Below are 19086 nucleotides of genomic sequence, written 5' to 3'. Positions count from 1 at the left end.
TTGAAGGAAGGACAGGAGTGGCACCTAAACATTTCAGGGTATAGACGTTTCAGGCTTGATTGGTAGGGAATAAGAGAGTTGGGAGCATTGCACTGTTGATAAAGTAAACCACTTTTGCAGTAATGATGGAGGACATTGCAGAGGGATCTTTAAATGATGCCATCAGGCTACAGCTTAGAAATAAAAAAAGGGCAATTGCTTTGCTGGGATTAGAGTAGAGGTGCCCAGTGGTCAGAGGGAGATAGAGGAGCAGATATGCAAGACAGCATTCGAGGAGCAGGAGAATCGACGTTTTGGGCATGAGCCTTCCTGATGAAGGGCTTATGCCTGAAGCGTCAATTCTCCTGCTTCTCGGATACTGCCTGACCTGCTGCGCTTTTCCAGAACCACACTCTTGACTCTGATCTCCAGCATCTGCAGTCCTCACTTTCTCCAAGCAGATATGTAAGCAAATTACAGAAAAGTGTGAGAGAACCAGGATTCTTGTTATAGAGGACTTAAATTTTGCTAACATGAACTGGGATCACCTTAGTGTGAAAGGATTAGCTGGAGTGGAATTTGTAAAGTGCATCCAGGAGAGTTCTTTTGTGCTTGCATGTCAATGGTCCTAATAGAGAGATGGACCTAATCCTCGGGAAAGACATGGGTCAAGTGGTTGAAGTTTTAGTGGGTAAAATGTTTGGGATAGTGGCCATAATTATAGGTTTCAATGTCATTGTAGAATGGGATAAGAATAGGGCAGAATTTGTGTCTAAATTGGAGATAGGCCAATTTCAATATCATTAGACAGAATCCGGCAATCAGATTGGAGCCGGTAAGTCTACATTTGGAAAGTGGGTGTCTTTTAAAAGTAGTATAGTGAGAATTTAGAGTCAACTTGCTCCTCTAAGTGTGAAATGCAAGAGCAGCAGATTCAGGGAACCTTGGATGTCAAGAGATATGGAGAGTTTGATAACGAAAAGGAAAGAAGCATATACCAGGTACAATAGAGGGAGCCCTTCTAAAGTATAAATACTGTAGGAAATTGCTTAACAAGAAAATTAGGACTGCAAAAAAGGACCATGAAATGTCTTTGTCAGATAGGATCAAAGAAAATCCCAAGGCTTTGTATGAGTATGTATTAAGAATAAGAGGATTATCAGGGAAAGGGTGAGATCTATCAGGGACCAAAGGGTCAACCTGTATGTGGAGCCAGTGGATGTGGGACAGGTCTTAAATGAATACTTCTCATCTGTATTCACTGAGGAGCTGGGAATTTCAGATGGGTTGGTGATGTTCGAGAACATGTTAGGATTAATAAGAGAAGGTATTAGATGTTTCACTCAGCATAGAGATGCATAGAGGTCTGATGAGATATGTCACTGACTGCTATGGGAGGAGGATATTGGGCTCCTAACAGGTTTTTGATTCTTCTCTGGCCACAGTGGAAGAGCCAGATGACCGGATGACAGCCAGTCTGGTTCCTTTTTTCAGGAAAGGCAGCATGGACAGGCCAAGTAGTTACAGACCAGTGGGTCTGGCATCAATGATCACAAAATTATTGGAAAAGTTCTGAAACACAGGATTAATTAATACTTGAAAAGGCAAAGGTTGATCGGGGATCAGCAAAGATTTGTTGGAGAGAGATCCTGTCTGACTAACTTAATTGAGTTTTTCAAAATGGTGTGTAAAAATATTGATGAGAAGTATTGCAGTTGGACTCCAGTAAAACCTTTCTCAAGGGCCCACATGGAAGGCTGGTACACAAGGTAAGAGCCCATAGAATTCAAGGCATGATCCAAAATTGGCTCACAAATAGGAGGCCAAGGGTGATGTTGGAGGGTTGTTTTTGAAATTGGAAGCCTGTGAAATTGAAAACAGTGAACTACAGAGATTGATGCTGGGACTCTTTGTGCTTGGTATGTGTATTAATCACTTGGATGTGATTGTATAAGATATAAGTTGCAGATGACATGAAAATTAGTGGTATTGTTGATGGTGAGAAGGATGGTCTCAGGCTACAGTCCGATATTAACCAGCTGGTAAATTGGGCAGAGTAATGGGAGATAGAATTTAGTCCAGATAAGTGCAAGGTGAAGCATTTCAGAATCATAGAATCATTGAATTCCTAGTGTGTGAAAAGAGGGCAAATGACTGAGGTGTCAATGGGGGAACTTTTTGGGGTCAGTGATCATCATGATATTAGTTTTAAAATAATTTTGGAGAAGGATAGAGGATCAAAACGTTAATGTTCTAAATTGGAGCAAGGCCAATTTTGACAGTATAAGGCAAAAACCGTAAAAAGCTGATTGGGAGAGATTATTTGTAGGTAAAGGGGTGGTTGGAACGTAGCAGGCCTTCAAAGATGAAATAACAAGAGTCCAAAGACAGTATGTTCCTATAAGTGTGAAGGACAAGGCTGATAGGTGTAGAGAATGCTGAATCACTAGAGAAAGTGAGGTTTTGGTCAAGATAAAGGAGGCATGTAGCAGGTATAGATAGCTGGGATTGAATGAATTCCTAGGACAGTATAAGAGCAGAAAGAGTATACTCAAGAGGGAAATCAAGACAACAAAAAGGCAACATAAGCTAGCTTTAGCAAATAAGGTTAAGGAGAATCCAAAAAAAATTCTGCAAATACATTAAGGGAAAAAGAGTAACTGGAGAGAGAACATAGTTCCTTCGAGAGCAACAAGGCTGTCTATATGTGGAACTGCAGGAGATGAGTGAGATACTAAACAAGAACTCTTTATCAGTATTTACTGTATAGAAGGATATGGAAGCAAGGGAACTTGGAGAAATAAGTAGTGATATCTTGTAAAATGTCCATGTTACAGAGAAGAAGGTGCTGTATAACTTTTTTCCCTGGAGCTTCGGAACCTGATGGGTGACCTTATCGAGGTTTATAAACTCACGGGGGGGCACATATAAAATAGATAGCCAAGGTCTTTTCCCCAGGGTAGGGGAGTCCAAAACTAGAAGGTGTAGGTTTAAGATGAGATGGGAATGATTTAAAAGGGACCTGAGTGACAACCCTTTCACACAGAGGGTGTGCATATGGAATGAGCTGCCAAAGAGAGTGGTAGAGGTATTTACGATTACAACATTTAAAAGACTTTTGGACAGGTAGTTGAATAGGAAAGATTCCAAAGAATATGGACCAAATGCAGACAAATGGGACTAATTCAATGTAGGATACCTGATTAGCATGAATGAGTTGGACTGAAGAGTCTGTTTCTGTGCTGTATGACTCGTTGACTCTCTGACTAGTCAACAGAGACATGATGGGCCGAAGGGCTTATTTCTATGCTGTATGACTCTGACTCTCTGACGACTTAATTATTCCTGAAGATCCATTGGAATCCTCAGAAATCTGCTGGTTAAACTGGAATTTTTTTGTTATTGCTTTGTTTTCCTAGAAGGTGGTATTGGTCCTTCTTCCTGTAGATGAGCAGTGTGTGGAAGCATGGAAACCTGTGGCTTCTTTTAAGGGATCACCTTTTGGAATTGAAGAAAAACTTTGGTTCAAATCCTAACTTCAAGAAATCACATGGAGGTTCTATAGCTGAACTGCTGTCCAGCAAGGCAACCTGCTACGGAAACTCATGACAGAGGAAGTAGAGTCAGGCAAAGGAAGCTGTTGTAAATGTGCAGATTACTCTGAAAGAAATGTCAGGTACTAGTCTACTATAGATTTGCTTCAATGTATCTGGGAAATTAGAAAGAGAGACAGACAGAGCACGGTTTTCCTGCTCTTCTTATTTCCCCCTTGGAAATCAACTAACATGATGATATGTTCACTAGCAAAGCATCAAAATGGGTAGCATCAGTTATAATATCAAAACATGACCTATCTGGAACAGAGTCACTTGGTTCCCATTATATTAAGATCTGTGCTGGGATAATGGCAATGTCATTGGACTAATAATTCAAAAGCCCAGGTAGGACAGAACTAGTGAAGGTAGTGGTACAGTTGTAAATAGTTGGAAGGGAGTTGCCCTGCAAGTCCTCAACATTGACTCTGGATACTATGAAGATTTTTGGCATCAGGTCAAACTTGAGCAAGAAAATCTCCTGCAGATTGCTGCCTACCAATTCCCCTTCCCCTCCTCAATTGATGAATTAGTACTATTCCATATTGAATAGCAACTGGAATAAAGATTATAATGGCACAGAATATATTCTGTGTTGGACATGCCAATTTCCATCACCAAGAGTGTCTTGCTCACTCCATGACTGATTGACCTGGTTAACTATTAATAACAGCTAGACTGGGGCTGTAGCAGGTGGCAAGGAAACCAACAAGAAGGAAAAAGCTGGTTGATTTTGTCCATACTGATCCTCTTATCATAGATGCATCTGTCCATGAGAGTGTTGGTAGGACAGACCATTACACAGTCTTTGTGGAGATGAGGAGCACGGTCTTCACATTAGGGATGCTCTCTAAAGTGTTCTGCTAGATGTGATAGATTTAAAACAGATCTAACAATTCAAAACTGGACACCCATGAGGTGATGTCATTAACAGTATTAAAATTGTAATCAATCCCAATTTGTAACTTCATGGCCCAGCATACCCACCACTCTAGAATACCATCAAACTCAGTGATGAACTCTGTTTCAAAGATGTACAGAACTACATGCCAGGAGCAGCACCAGGCATTCCTAAAAATGAGGTGTCAACCTGGTGAAACTACTTGTCCATCACACAAACCAAACAGTATGCAATAGGCAGAGCCAAACAGCCTCAGAACAATGGATCAGTTCAACAGTCTTGCCATAGCCAGTTGCAAATTATGGTGGACAACTAAACAACTAACCCAAGGAGGAGATGGTTCCACAAATATTCCTATTGTCAATAATGGGGGAGCTAGGCACATCTGTGACAAAAGGTAAACCTGAAATATTTGAAAATACTTTCAGCCAAAAGGGCCAAGTGGATGATCCACCTCAGCCTCCTCCAGTGGTTCCAGCATCACTGCTGCCAGTATTCAGCCAATTTGATTCACATCACATGATATTGACAAAAGAAGGCACTGCAAAGGCTATGGGGCCTGATAACACTTGGTAAGAGTACTTAACACTTGTATTACAGAATTGTTCACACCGTTATCTCATCTGTTCCAGTGCAGCTACAATGCAGGCATTACCTGGCAATGTGCAAAAATAGCTAGGAGTGCCCTGTCTGCAAAACTGGGAAGGCATTGTGTTCAATGCTGTGAAGCAGTACTTGTTCAGATATACCCTGTTCACTGATGCTCAGTCTGGGTTCTGCTACACAGCTCCTGACTTTTTACGGCCTTAGTCAAAGCATGGCTAAAAGAGCTGAACAGAAGAAATGAGTTGAGAGTGACTGCCTTTGACAGCTTTTGATTGAGTGCTGTATCAAGGAGGCCTGACAAAACTGAAGTCAGTGGGATCAAGGAAAAATATTGCTTCGCAGGTTGGAGTCATCATTGGACATCAGTCATCTCAATCTATGAACATCACTGCAGGAATTCCCCATGGAAGTGTACTAAGCCCATTGATCGATCAATGACCTTTCCTCTATCATAAAGAGTGGAAGTAGAGGTGTTCCTTAATGAATATATAATGTTCAGCACCATTTACTACTCCTGAGATACTCAAGCAGTCTGTGTCCACATAGAGAAAGTTCTGGAAAACATTTTGACTTGGCTTGATAACTGGCAAGTAATACTTGCACCACATAAATGATTATTACCAATAAGAGAGAATCCAATCATCTCCCTATGACATTCAATTGCATAAACATGCAATGTACTATTCAAAGAATATTAGAATTACAAAGACTTGGAACTTGTTCATTTCTTTATTTTTCATCTTTCTCTCCAACTTTTTAAAATTCTTTTTTCTGAAAGTGTTGACTCTGCTAAGATGTGTTTTAGAGCAGCTGAGTGTGACTATTGGTTGAGGGAGTCAGTAAGCCATTTAACTGCAGGTATTTGCAAGGACTGACTGGATCAAATGTGAAAATCTCAAGATGAAATACATGGAGGATTCTTAAAGGGGCCAGAATGATGTCAGCTATGGTGAGAGTTGTGGCAGAATTGTATGAGAGGTCTATTGAGCCTAGCTCAACACTGGGAACAACTTGCTGCATCTTTTATGCATTTGCTCAGTGGTGAGGCGAGTTTCTTATTAAGCAGTGATAAATTGCTAGATAAAGGGAATTATTGCTTGATAAACACTTAATTACTTGCATATTTCACTTCATTTATATGTATTTTTCCAAATTTGCTGAAGAGACTGGACTCAAGAATTTGCAACATGGGTGTCTGTGATATCAGCTGGCTGCAAAAAGTGTCTGTGTTGCTTATCACCAAGCAGCATGGGCACCAGCCGCATGCCCTCCCTTATTCATGGACATCGGCCTCTGAGATTTCCAATTCCTCACAAACCTCGTGGTGCTTCTCTGATCCACATGCAGAATGATTAAGAAACAGACCTGCATCACGGGGCACTCCAGCAACTATCATTGCAATGCTACTGCAAGAACTGCTTGTCAGCAGGGACAGGCAACCAGCTCATGGGTTGGACATGTCTGCATCTCAGGGCTGTTTGCTTGCTCACTTAGCACCTAACTGAATGCTTGCAGCATTCATACCTTGTCTACCTTTATCATGCCTTAATATACCTGCTGGTGCATTGGTGCTATTACCAGAGCCCAACTGTGGTATTGAAAGCTCTTTAGAGCAGACACCTATCCCAAGGCTGCTTAAGGATCTGCCAAGGGTGGCAGGATTTGGGGAAGGGGCCATTGATGGTGCTCAAGAACATCTTACTGTACAACAAACCATGAGGTCAATTGAAAACCTATACCAACTGCCTGCATGGCAGAAAGTTACATGTATTTAAACAAATGGCCATGTTGAAACATGGATGGGTGTTCTCTGTCCAGTCAAGGGAGCAGTGGTTGAGCAGGTAACATCAGTCATAGGCCCAGTTGGTCCGGCCACAGTCAGTCAGCTGCTAAGGCCAATCATGGTCCAATTACTATCCTGAGTTTAGGCAATGGTCAGTCAGGAGAATCACGTATCATCAGTCAAAGAGCTGTAAAGGCAGTGCTCAGAGTTCTGGCCAGTCATGTAATGGAGCTGCTCATTAAAGCTTGTTAGAGATTTAGAGCAAATACAGTCTTGGTGTCCATGCATTGATCATTGAGGAAGGTGCAAAGGAAGACTGTAGGGACAGCTAGGTAACACTGCTAAAAGGGTTGGGTGAATCAATGCTGGGTGAGGAAATGCAGAGGCAAGTGTTGAGGTGGGAACAAGGACAATAATGAAGGGCAAGTCAGGTTATCAAGGACACTGAAGACTTGAAGATGTGAATCATGCATTTCCAAACTCCATCTACATTTCATTAACAACCATTTCCTTGTCCATTTGCAATGCATGCAGAGTGAACGCACTTTGGACTACAATGTTGGTGAAAAGTGTTTTGTATGCTCCACTGGTATCTGGGAATTTATCATTGGCACCTCAATGATGCAGAAGCCAGTGTCAATGACTTAAAAAGAGGCATATGCTGGTCAAAAGTGTCCCAGCACTCGTGAAACTTCCAAGGATACTATGAGAGAAGGGGAACATTGCTCCATCACATACAGTGATTTATGTGGATCTGTGATGGCAAAGGAGTGGAGTACATTAGGTTTGTGCACTTACTGTGCATGGAGTTGTGGTGAAACAAAAGACAGGGGTCCTGAATTTGGATAGGGTGAAGTAACCCAACATAGTCTGGGGTATCATCCTGGTGTGCTTTCCTGTGCACAACTGGAATTGGCAGTGGAACAATGTACTGGATACTGAGAGACTGAATGATGACATTGGGAGGAGAAATTGCTCCTTATGTGTGACAGAGCTCAGCTCCATCAGGTGCTACAAGGTAGGCAGGACCGGATTAACATCTGATTTCTGTAGCTGAGAACTGGTGCAGCAGACCATCATTAGCTATTTGGCTGGCGTTGGTCATCGTGCCAGCATTTGGTTTGCATTGTGGGGCCAAACTGCATTATCAATTCATTTTATTTATGTTTGCTTTTGCTGACTGTAAATTGGTAAAAGTAAAGTCACCATAGTGTCAGAGGACCTTGGAGAGAGCTGCCTGGTGGTGAGTTTAACTTGAGGGTCAAGGTTGAGAAGGCAGGACTTTCATAGTAAGCTCAGTTGGTGTAGCAATTGAACCCACACTGCTAACATGACACTACATTGCAAACCAGCCATCCAGCCAACTAAACTAAGTGACTCCAAACTATGAAAAACGCTCATGTTTGGAATTGACGAGTTACTTGCCTGTACGTGATGCTCCCCTTGTAGATGATGACAAGATGTGAATCTACAATGAGCTCTGGAGTTAGAAAAATGGTGTCTAGAGAGGATGTTAAAAATGATATGGAGCTAAGGACAGGTAAATAGTGTGGCAGTAGGTAGTTCAACAGGAACCAATGTGGGAAAATGGTGTTGTATGTGCAAGGGAGTGTTAGCTATACATGCTGTGAGCATCATGGTGTTGTGGTTGCTGTTTCATTATGTTGCTGGTGTGGATCAATGTTAAATTGCCGTTGCGTGTCTGGGTGCTCAATAGCCTTTTAAAGATGGCATAGGTGCCAGGGATGCTGGTCTTTAAACAGATACTCACTGAAAGGTGAGTTGTTCTTGGAACGGCAGTGCTAAAATAGGACCAGATTCTCATGGATAGGATGCCTTTGGGACAGGTAGGTAGTTGATATGGTGAAGTTGGTAAAATATAGTGAGAAAAATGCAAATGAAATTTTATCAAAACGAAAGTACAGATCCTAAACTTTCAAAGAGGCTTGGGATACAAGTGGAATGAATCGCCCCAGGATCACAAAAAGAGACAGAATCTAGTTCCTTCAGAAATCTGCTCAATATTTTAAGTTACACCATTTTCTCCCCAGGAAAATATCTTCCCACATCAAGAAAATGCACCTTAAGAAGTTGCTAGTGTAAGATAAGAATGCATGGCCTTATGGGTAGAGTGTGAGCATGGATAGAGGATTGGTTAACTAACAGGCTGGAAAGAGTGGGGTTAAATGAGTGCTATTCTATGTTCTATGTGAAATTTTGGAGAGGAACGTACATATTTTAAATAAGTGGGCAAAGGTCTGGCAGATGGAATAAATGTTAATAAATATGAAGTCATCCATTTGGTAGGAGTAACAGTAAAAAGGCCTATTATTGAATGGTAAAAAGTTGCAGCATGCTGCTATGCAGAGGGACCTGGGTGTCCTTGTGCATGAATCACAGAACGCTGGTCTGTAGGTACAATAAGTAATTAGGAAGACAAATGGGATGTTGTCCTTCATTTCTAAAGGGATTGAGTTTAAAAGAAGGGAGGTTATGATGCAGCTGTTTAAAGTGCTGGTGAGGCCACACCTGGAATCGTGCATGCAGTTTTGGTCTCCTTACCTGAGAAAGGATGTATTGCCACTAGAGAGGGTACAGAGAAGATTCATTAGGTTGATTCCAGAGTTGAGGGGGTTGGCTTATGAGGGAGACTGAGTAGACTGGGGTCACATTTATTGGAGTTTAGAAGAATGAGGAGGGATATTATAAAAATATATAAAATTATTAAAGAGAATAGATAAGATAGATGTAGAGAGGATGTTTCCACTGGCTGGTGAAACTAGTACAAGAGGACATAGCCTCAAAATTAGGGGGAGCAGATTTAGGACTGAATTAAGAAGGAATTTCTTCACCCAGAGGATTGTGAATCTATGGAATTCTCTGCCCAGTGAAGTAGTTGAAGCTACTTCAGTAAATGTTTTTAAAACTAAGATAGATTTTGTTTTGAACAATGAAGGAATTAAGGGTTTCGGTGAGTGGGCAGGTAAGTGGAGCTGAGTCCATGAAAAAACCAGCCATGATCTTACTGAATGGGAGAGCAGGGTCGAAGGGCCAGGTGGCCTACTCCTGCTCCTAGTTCTTATGTTCTTATATTCACTGGGAACCATGTCCTTTGAGTTCTGTCTGCTATGGACTGTGAACAAATGTGAAATCATTCCTCGGGAAAGGTAATCAAACCTGGTGAAGAGATGTTTCTTCCCAATCTTATGAAGACTCTTCTTTACCATTCAACCCTCAGGGCGTCAGATTAACACTCAATCAGTTGTACAAAGAGACTGCTGTTGACGTCTCTGTTGGTGTTAGTGGCAGTTCTATCAAGTAGCACATGCGTAAAACTAACCTGCTCACCAACTCTCAACTGAGCTCCTGACCCCATTACAGCCTTGACTCAAACCTGGACTTTATAGCTTGACTCAAGAGGCAAGTGAAATTGACTGCCCTAAACATCAATGCTATGCATTGAGGAGTCCTATTGAAACGTAAGTCAAGGGGAATCAGGGGAATAACTCTTCAGTGGTTGCATTCATACCTGGGAAAAAAACGTTTTGGAGGTCAGTCATCTCAGTCCAGGGACATCACTGCAGGAATTTCCCAGGATTCCAAAGATCTAACTATCTTCAGTTACTTCATCAATGTCCTTCTCCCATCATATGATCAGAAGTGGAAATGTTTACTAACTATTGCACAATGTTCAGCATTATACATTACTCTGCAAATAATAAAGCAGATAACAAAGCCATCTATGTCCAAATGCACCAAAACCTGGACAACATTCCAGCTTGGGCTGACTAGTGGCAACAGGCATTCACACCACAAAAATGCCAGGCAATGACTATCTCCAAAAGGACAAAATCCAACCATCACCATCATTAAATTCCCCCACAATCATTATCACCTAAATTCCCAACTGTTATCATTGACCAGAAATTGGATCAACTGATAAAAACTGTGGCTAAAAGAGCAGTCAGAGTCTGTGAATTCTGGATTGAACAAAAACAGAAATTGCTAGAGAAATCAGCAGGTCTGGCAGCATCTGTGGAGAGAAACAGAGTCATTGTTTCAAGGCCAGTGACCCTTCTTCAGAACCGAAAGCACCTCAGTGTTAATGCTGATGATAGGGAGTGGGGAAAAGGAATAGATGGGTGGAAGTGGAGATCAGAGAGTCAGAAAAAAAGTATAGGCAGATGTTGTCTCCAACACAGGGATTGTTGATAGTTCACTGAGGAATGAGATATAGCTGTGGAAGCGAGTTTTAGAAAATACCTTGTCAAACACTAAGAGAAAAAAAATGAAAGAATGATGACAAACAAAAAGTCCAGTCGGAGAGAGGAGCAGAACTTCTTTAAGGTGGGCATAACTGGAAGAGATGTGGCAGCGAATTAAAAAGTAAAATTTTGTGATGATAACCCATTTCCTCAAATCATGTCCATATTCCTGGATGAATGCAGCTACAAATACATTGAAGAAGATTGTTACCATTTAGGACAAAGCAGCCTACTTGAATGCCAACCCCATCCATCACCTTCCACCACTGACACACACTGTGTATCATATACAAGATGCATGGTAGAAACTCATCAAGCCTCTTTGATGGTACATTCCAAACTCTTGGCCATACCACCTAGAAGGATAAAGACAGCAGATGCATGGGAATACCATCACTGGCCACACATAACTGTGACTTGCAACTTTACCACTACTCCTTCACTATCACTTGGACAAATTCTAAAACTCTCTTCCAAACAGCACTGTGTGTGTACCTACACTATATATAGTGGTTCAAGATGGGAATACACCACCAACTTCTCAAGCACAATTAGGAGTGGGAAATAAATGCTGGCCCAGCCAACAAAGCCAACATCTTATGACTTTTTTTTAACATGTGGAATTAACGTGTTTTGAGAAGATTTGTAGCTCAGGTTGAGGTTCTGGATGTAGGTTTGCTCGCTGAGCTGGAAGGTTCATTTCCAGACGTTTCATCACCCTACTGGGTAATATCTCCAATGGGCTTCGTCTGGAGGCCCACTGAAGATGTTACCTAGTAGCGTGACGAAACGTCTGGAAATGAACCTTCCAGCTCAGCGAGCAAACCTACCTCTAGAACATGTGGAATATACAAGCCCCAACAGAAATGAAATTCAGACACTTAAACTTGTTTCAATGCCTGACTTCACTGCACTCAAGATTTATTTCACAAAACAGAGAGGAAAAATTTACCTCAAGTAAATCTGAACTCAGTTTCCAGGTGTGAAAGGAGAGTTTGCTAGTCCATTGCACTGTGCAATCCTTTGTTAAGACTGGCCTCTCTTCTCCTCAATGGAAGATGCTTCCTGGAAGGGATGACAGCCTAAAATAGCCACATATTTCCTCTTACTAAAAAATGTTAACAGTGACTATTGATTGAACTGTTTTCAAAATTGTTGATCCCTTTTTTACCATATGCTCAATGACTCATTAAGGAAATTAATATCTTATTTTTGTCAGTGTCTGACATTAACTTAGAATTATGTGCATGACATTAAAGAAAAAATGTATTTGGCTCTGTACCAACTTTATGTAACTTTAGATAAATAACATGCAAATTTGTTTTATACTTCTGGCATGGGTCATGTTTCCTCCATTACGACAGTAAAACACCAACAAGTAATGATTGTGCAACACTTAACCACTTCACCCTTCAATTTCTTCGTTTTGTCTGGAGTTTATTATCTTATTAGCTCAGATTATGGTACTATACAAACGCTAAAATGCTGAGGATAGTTGTCTAGAGAGAACTGCTTTCTGACTTCTAAGTCAATAATGATCAGTTGAAATAGTTTTAATAAGTTTAAGAATGAGAACACATTTAAGCAAAATCATTATGTTCAATTACAGCATGAACATTTAATAATTGTTTTTCAAATTCATCTAACAATATTTTAAACAAACTATTAGCAGTATTTCGTGAAACCCCTAACCCCATCCCCACCCTCCCTCTCTAGTATTCAAACAGTAGTGAACCTTTCATCAAGGTGGGGAGGTAGGTGCCTAGTGGGGAGATGGATTTGCTAGCGGCCTACAGGGTGGTAGTGGATGAAGTGGGGAGGTGGGTGGCATTACTGATGTAGGCCATACTGATCAGCTGGCAGTTCATGGAGGGGGAAATTTGATCTTGCTGGGGTTTAGGTCATGATATCTGTCAATACCAATTCAACGTTGCCTGGTTGGTTACTGCAAATTGTTACAATATTCCTGTTGATGCTAACTATAGTTTATAAATGTTAACTATTACTTAACAGCTTACATAATTTAGACTTCTATTTATAAATCCTCTGTCTATAAATTCTCTATTTATAAAGTATTTTAACACTCTATCGATATGTATGCCACTTTTTGTAGATGTCGGCTGCAAGGTTTCCCTGCTCATCTGTCTTGATCAAGATCATGCTGCTTAGTTTGTTTTTATCCTGGTTTTCGCATAACTTCAGTGTATAACTTTACACTTTCCTGTAGTGAACACCAAAGTGTTACTGTGATTATTATAAACCTCATTAATTTTAATTTATTTTGGCTTCTATTTTATTTGCCATGCAGGGTACATATCTTTGGATGCTCTCCCCTACTAAGGATGGTGTTTAATTTACTATGGATGGGCAATAAAATGCTGGGCAGCCAGCAATATCCACATCCCATGTGTGAATTAAAATAAAACCTGGATTATTTCTTCCTGGAATGTACTTTATGTCTCTATTACTGCTTTAGCTTGCAAGTCTTTTCCAATCTACCTGTACTCAGTTGCTTTTTAAATCATGGAAATGATCTCCTTCCCATTTGAGTAATTTTGCCTTCCTATCTTTTGTATTTTCTCTGTTCACACTGATTTCTTATTTTCCTATACATTTTACATTTAAATTTATATATTTCATTATCTTCCTTACTTATTCCTTTATAACTATTGACACGATCTGTGTTTGCTTTACATATTTTATGTGCGTGTCTTTAGTGGCTCATATGCTAATATCAAATTTAATATTATGTATTTACCCTTGCCGTACTGTCAGTTTGTATTACTCTTTCTCTTTTTTTTAGTGTAGTGTGACTGACATCCATACTTGCTATAACCAAAAACAAACAAAATCATTTCCCTTACTCCCACTCTTGCAACTGTGGAGCTATAAGCAATGGAAACAAACATTGGTTTGACTAATTAAGATCCAGCCTCATTTGACTTTTGTAAACTATTGTAAAGGCAGAAGATTTAGTTGATGTGATGCAACCAGACAACATCAAGTCTACTTTGCCATTCAATGAGATCATGACTGATCTGATAATCCTCAACTCTACTTTCCAGCCTTTGCCCCATAACCCTTGACTCGGTTACTGATTAAAAATCTAACTCACTCTTGTGCAGACTCTATATCTCTGCAGTAAAGAATTTCACAGATTCACTACTCTCTGAGAGAAGAAATTCCTCCTCATCACTGTCTTAAATGGATGACTCCTTATTCTGAAATTATGCTCTCTGGTCCTAGATTCTGCCACAAGGGAAAACAACTTCTCCATTTTTACCATGTGAAGACCCCTAAGAATATTATGTTTCATTAAGGTTTTGTCTCATTCTGTTAAAGTCCAATAAGTACACTTTCAACCTCTCTTCATAACAAAATCCCGAAGATCAACTTCTCTGGACTGCCTCCAATGTGAGTATATCTTTCCTTAGATAAGGGGATCAAAATCTTTCGAGGGATCTCGGTGTGTTCTAACTAGTGCCTTGTATAGCTTTAGCAAAACTTCCCTACTTTTATACTCAATTTCCTTTATCATAAAGGCCTAGATACAGATTTTCTGCTCAAGAGTGTTGTGCTGGAAAAACACAGCAGGCCAAGCAGCATCTGAGGAGCAGGAGAATTGACGTTTCGGGCAAGAAACCTTCATCAGAAATTCCTAATGAAGGGCTTTTGCCTGAAATGTGATTCCTCTGCTCCTCAGGTGCTGCCTGACCTGCTGTGCTTTTCCAGCACCACACTCTTGACTCTGATCTCTAGCATCTGCAGTCCTCACTTCTTCCTAGCAGATTTTCTGCTGCCATTGCCTGACAGATCCAAGTTTTACCAGTATTGAGGGGTGTTATGTTCCATCCTTTAAATTATATGCTTCAAACAATGAAATATTAGATATACATTTTAATATTTAACAAATACCACAGGTATAAAATATTTCTTAATATGCATACCTACGTTACAATAATACAGGGTATTCATTTTCCACTTACACAGTTCATGAAATATTTGTGCTTTTCATTTTTAGCCTCTTAATCATCCTGAGTGTTAATTGCTGCACTATGGAATTCATCTGCATTGGCTGGAACTTCAGGGGCCATGGTCCAAATCTAGACTTCCTACCCTTCTTCAACTCTTTCCCATCCTTGTATGTTGCTTCATACACTCTTGCTCTTTACGACAATTTCAGTCACCTGCTCTAATATCTCCTTAGGTTTCTAAATATTAAATTTTGCTATGAGTGTTTTTCTGAAGCATGTTGGGACTTCTATTCCAATATAAGGTACTATTTAAATACAAATTTTGATTTGACTTGATTTGATTTATTATTGTCACGTGCTGAGATAAGTGAAAAGTATTGTATTACCTAAGTACATCAGAGTAATAGGACAGAATGCAGAATATAGTGTTATAGCTAGCTACAGCAGTAAGTGCAAAGAAAGATCAACTCTAATATGTGAGAGGTCCGTTCATAAGTCTGATAACAAAGTGGAAGAAGCTGTTCTTAAATCTGTTGGTAGCTGTTCTTAAGTCTCTTGGTAAAAGTAGTTTTCTTTCAAAGAGAAAGTTTATAGAACTATCCTCTGGAACTATTGTAGGACTGACAAAACAGCAGCGATTAATAAAACGTTCACAATGATTTTGGTAGTGATGTTGAAAAGTCTTACAGATTGAATAGATTGACATATAATCAGAGTTAATTAAAGTGAGCCATTAAATTGAGTATTTTCCTGGTGTAAATCACAGAATAAATTGAACATGAGAAATTACATTAACATTAATTTGAGAACGTGTTAAGGAAATTAGCAGAGAAATAAAACTTACTTGAAAATTGAATGTTTTTAAAGAGATGTCTTGAAAAATTATCCAAGAGACTTTCCTTTATTTATAAGCAAATGTTGAAATAAATAACATAAATCACATCAAAACACAATTGTATCATTTTATCTTGATTTCTGAGTGATGAAAATATACATTTTTTTTCTGGCTCTTCTATTTCACAAGAAAAAAAGCTTATCAGAAATACTTAATCAAGATCATGCTTTTTAAACACTGCATTGGGAATCATACAAATGAGTCCCAAATAGAAATCGAATGTTAATGTCAAAAACGAGGCTTAAATAGTTAAAATAGGTAAGCTTCTTTATAAAGAAAAGCACATATTTATTCAAAGATTTGAGGCAACAAAAATATGAAAATAAAAACATAAGCTTATACTTAATAAGATTATAATATGTGACAACATTGGTAGCTATTATGTAGAAGGGTGTAATAACATATTAATCATGCTGTTAATCAAGTAATCAAGCAATTTGGCACATTAAATGGTCAATGTGGAACTGAGCCTTCAAGTTTTTGGGCATCTCAGGTACAATCTGATCTAGCAGAACTCAGATGGATCTACATCTCTACTTGTTTTTACCTCAAAAACCCAGGGGAAGAGAAAAGTTAGCCACAGCCCATTTTCACTGTTGCACTTTGGTAACTCTTGCTGGGATATAATGCGAATATTTGATAACATAAGGATCAAGCTTAGCTGTTTTTTCTTGTAGAATTGCTGCTGTGGCTCACCATTCAGCCTGAGATATGAAAAACAGACATATAATACATATACAATCAGGATGTTTCCATTCTGTACCACATTAGTGCCTTCAGGTGAGAAGGGAAAATTTAAAAATCTCAAAAAACAAGAAGAAAAGTGAGTTAGTCAAGAATTTATTCATCACTAAGCAGCTATCTCCAGGAATAGTCCTGGGGTTAGGAATCATCTATGTTGCCTATTTCTGACTATTTTGATCTGTACTAGACCAAAAAGGTGAACACAGATAAGGAAATTAACAGCCTCACCTCAGTAGATCAGTTGAACATAGACATTTATGGTACCTTTTATGTTAGTAATGAGCATGGTTTCAGGATTTCTTTCAACATAACTCATTTGCACAACTACACAACCATTTGAAAGAATTTATTCTCATTTTTACTAGATCTACAAGATTAAATAAAACAATTCTTGGTCAGATTTTGTGTTGGGTTTGATCATCAGCAATGAAAAGACTTGTTAACCTAGTTGATTTCTCAGAAATCTGTCTTCCCTCACAAAGCCTTATTGACTGCACATGTAATTAATATAAGTTGCAATCCTCTAATTCTTTTTCTCTCCAGCACACCAAAGAATGAGAATTATGATAAGCATGAAATTGTACTGTGATATTAGTGATAAATATATTTGTAGGTTGATAAATAATGTTTCTATTGGCTGTTAAAATGGCTTCATTTAAAGCAGCATACAAAATAATTTCTTGCTCTTATCTGAAGATTTTAGTTTTATTGCAATGTTATTTCAACTCAGAAATAAATAAGTCCAGCTAGTTATGTGAATTTTTTGAAACATTAAATTTACCTCTTTATTTTAATCTGTGATATTTATTTTTCCTACTAATTGTTCAGAGAAAAACTGATCAGCATCAGTAAATTAAGCAGGAAAAATGAAACAAGCCCACCTATAATGCCAGCAACAAGTAGATGGTTCTATTTGACCATTCTGGATTCTTGTCATGAATGTGTGTCAAATTAAAGAGCCACATTGTGGTGCAGGTCTTTATATCATTCCAGCCAATCAAAATGCTTCCAAACCTACATGCAATAAACTACTACATAAATGATAATAATCTTCCAACTACATACCATAATGCTACATATGGAAGAATATTCATGTCATAAACATACTCTGAGAATTCAGTAAAGGAAATATATTTTTTATTTGAAATACAGGTGCTTTTAAGCAGTTTAGTGGCATCTGTTGACAACAATGACACTAGCTCAAGTGTGTGCACTGTTTCTTACAGAGGTCATAAACGGAAACTTAAAAACAATACTTTAAAAAGAATGTTAACAGTTGGTTCTCCAGGCTTCAAATGACATTTATTACATTCCTCTATATTACAAGGCAGCAATCTGTTAATAATTATGAGAAAAAAGAAAAAAAAAGATTCTATTGTCAATTTATACAGAAATCAGAACATGCACAAATGCATATCACATTTGATGAGGAATCTCCAGCACTGAGGCTGAAGACTTCCTTCCCTTAAAATGGAATCGGTTTTCTCAGCGTATTTGGCTCTTTTTTGTTAACCCTTACAGGGTAATCATGATACTTGCGCTAACCATCTGGAGTTCTAATTTACTCGGTTGGGATTGGATTAATCATGTCTAATGTTGGATAAACTTAGGCATATCTACACTTTCAGTTTCAACTGTAGTCCTTGAAATGATTAGCAGTCTCTGCAAAGGTCAGGAGTAAGGATTAGAAGTAGGAACCCAGCACTGGATCCATTATACAGTGCACCTCTATAGGTTAGCTTGTTAATACATAGCAGCATCAGAAATCTCAGCAACCAAGTGAGGATTTTAGTGAACAGTGCTCACTGTTGTGGGTATCAGTTTCTTATTCTGCCCTCTTCGTTTCTTGTTTCCAGATTTTTCTTTCCTTACACGTTCTTCTCTGGTGTTTTTATTTTCTTTGCCCCTATTACTATTTTTAGCTTGTTTTCCAGACATTGCTTCTTTTCTGCCTTCTTTTCTCGATTTATTCCTCTTGTCATTGCCCTTATTTCCTAAAATTAAAGAGCACATATTAATTACCAATAAACCAATTTAATGTTAATGACACAAAAATAAACAAAGAATGAGAAATGTTAAGTTATATTTATCAAATTTATTTCTTCATCAGAACACAAAGAACCTGCTTTATCATGAACGTTACTCAACCTACTTTAGTAATCCCAAGAAGGATTAAGGAAAGCAAAGCTAGGAAAACTTGGGAGTATCCCCATTAAGTATTAATCCTACATTAGTAATCTTAAGACAAAATGTTGCAGATAAATGAAAACTATAATCAAATAAAAGTGAAAATGCTGGAAATATTCAGCAGATCATGAAGAATCTGATGCAATATAGAAACTGTTG

General features: G+C 38.9%; 1 protein-coding gene across 1 annotated transcript in view; it reads right to left on the bottom strand.

The window, feature by feature from the left end:
• Positions 1-16047: 16047 nt before the first annotated feature.
• Positions 16048-19086, bottom strand: part of rspo3 (R-spondin 3) — a 112247-nt gene continuing 109208 nt past the window's right edge. Inside the window, exon 5 of the mRNA XM_072556004.1 lies at positions 16048-18734. Within this exon, the coding sequence (XP_072412105.1) occupies positions 18529-18734 (206 nt within the window). The 3' untranslated portion in view covers positions 16048-18528. The remainder of the gene's footprint in view (positions 18735-19086) is intronic.

This window comes from Chiloscyllium punctatum, chromosome 3, assembly GCF_047496795.1.
Source record: "Chiloscyllium punctatum isolate Juve2018m chromosome 3, sChiPun1.3, whole genome shotgun sequence".
NCBI lineage: Eukaryota > Metazoa > Chordata > Chondrichthyes > Orectolobiformes > Hemiscylliidae > Chiloscyllium > Chiloscyllium punctatum.
Note: the sequence above shows the minus strand (reverse complement) of the source record. Positions and strands in the feature narration are given on the sequence as shown.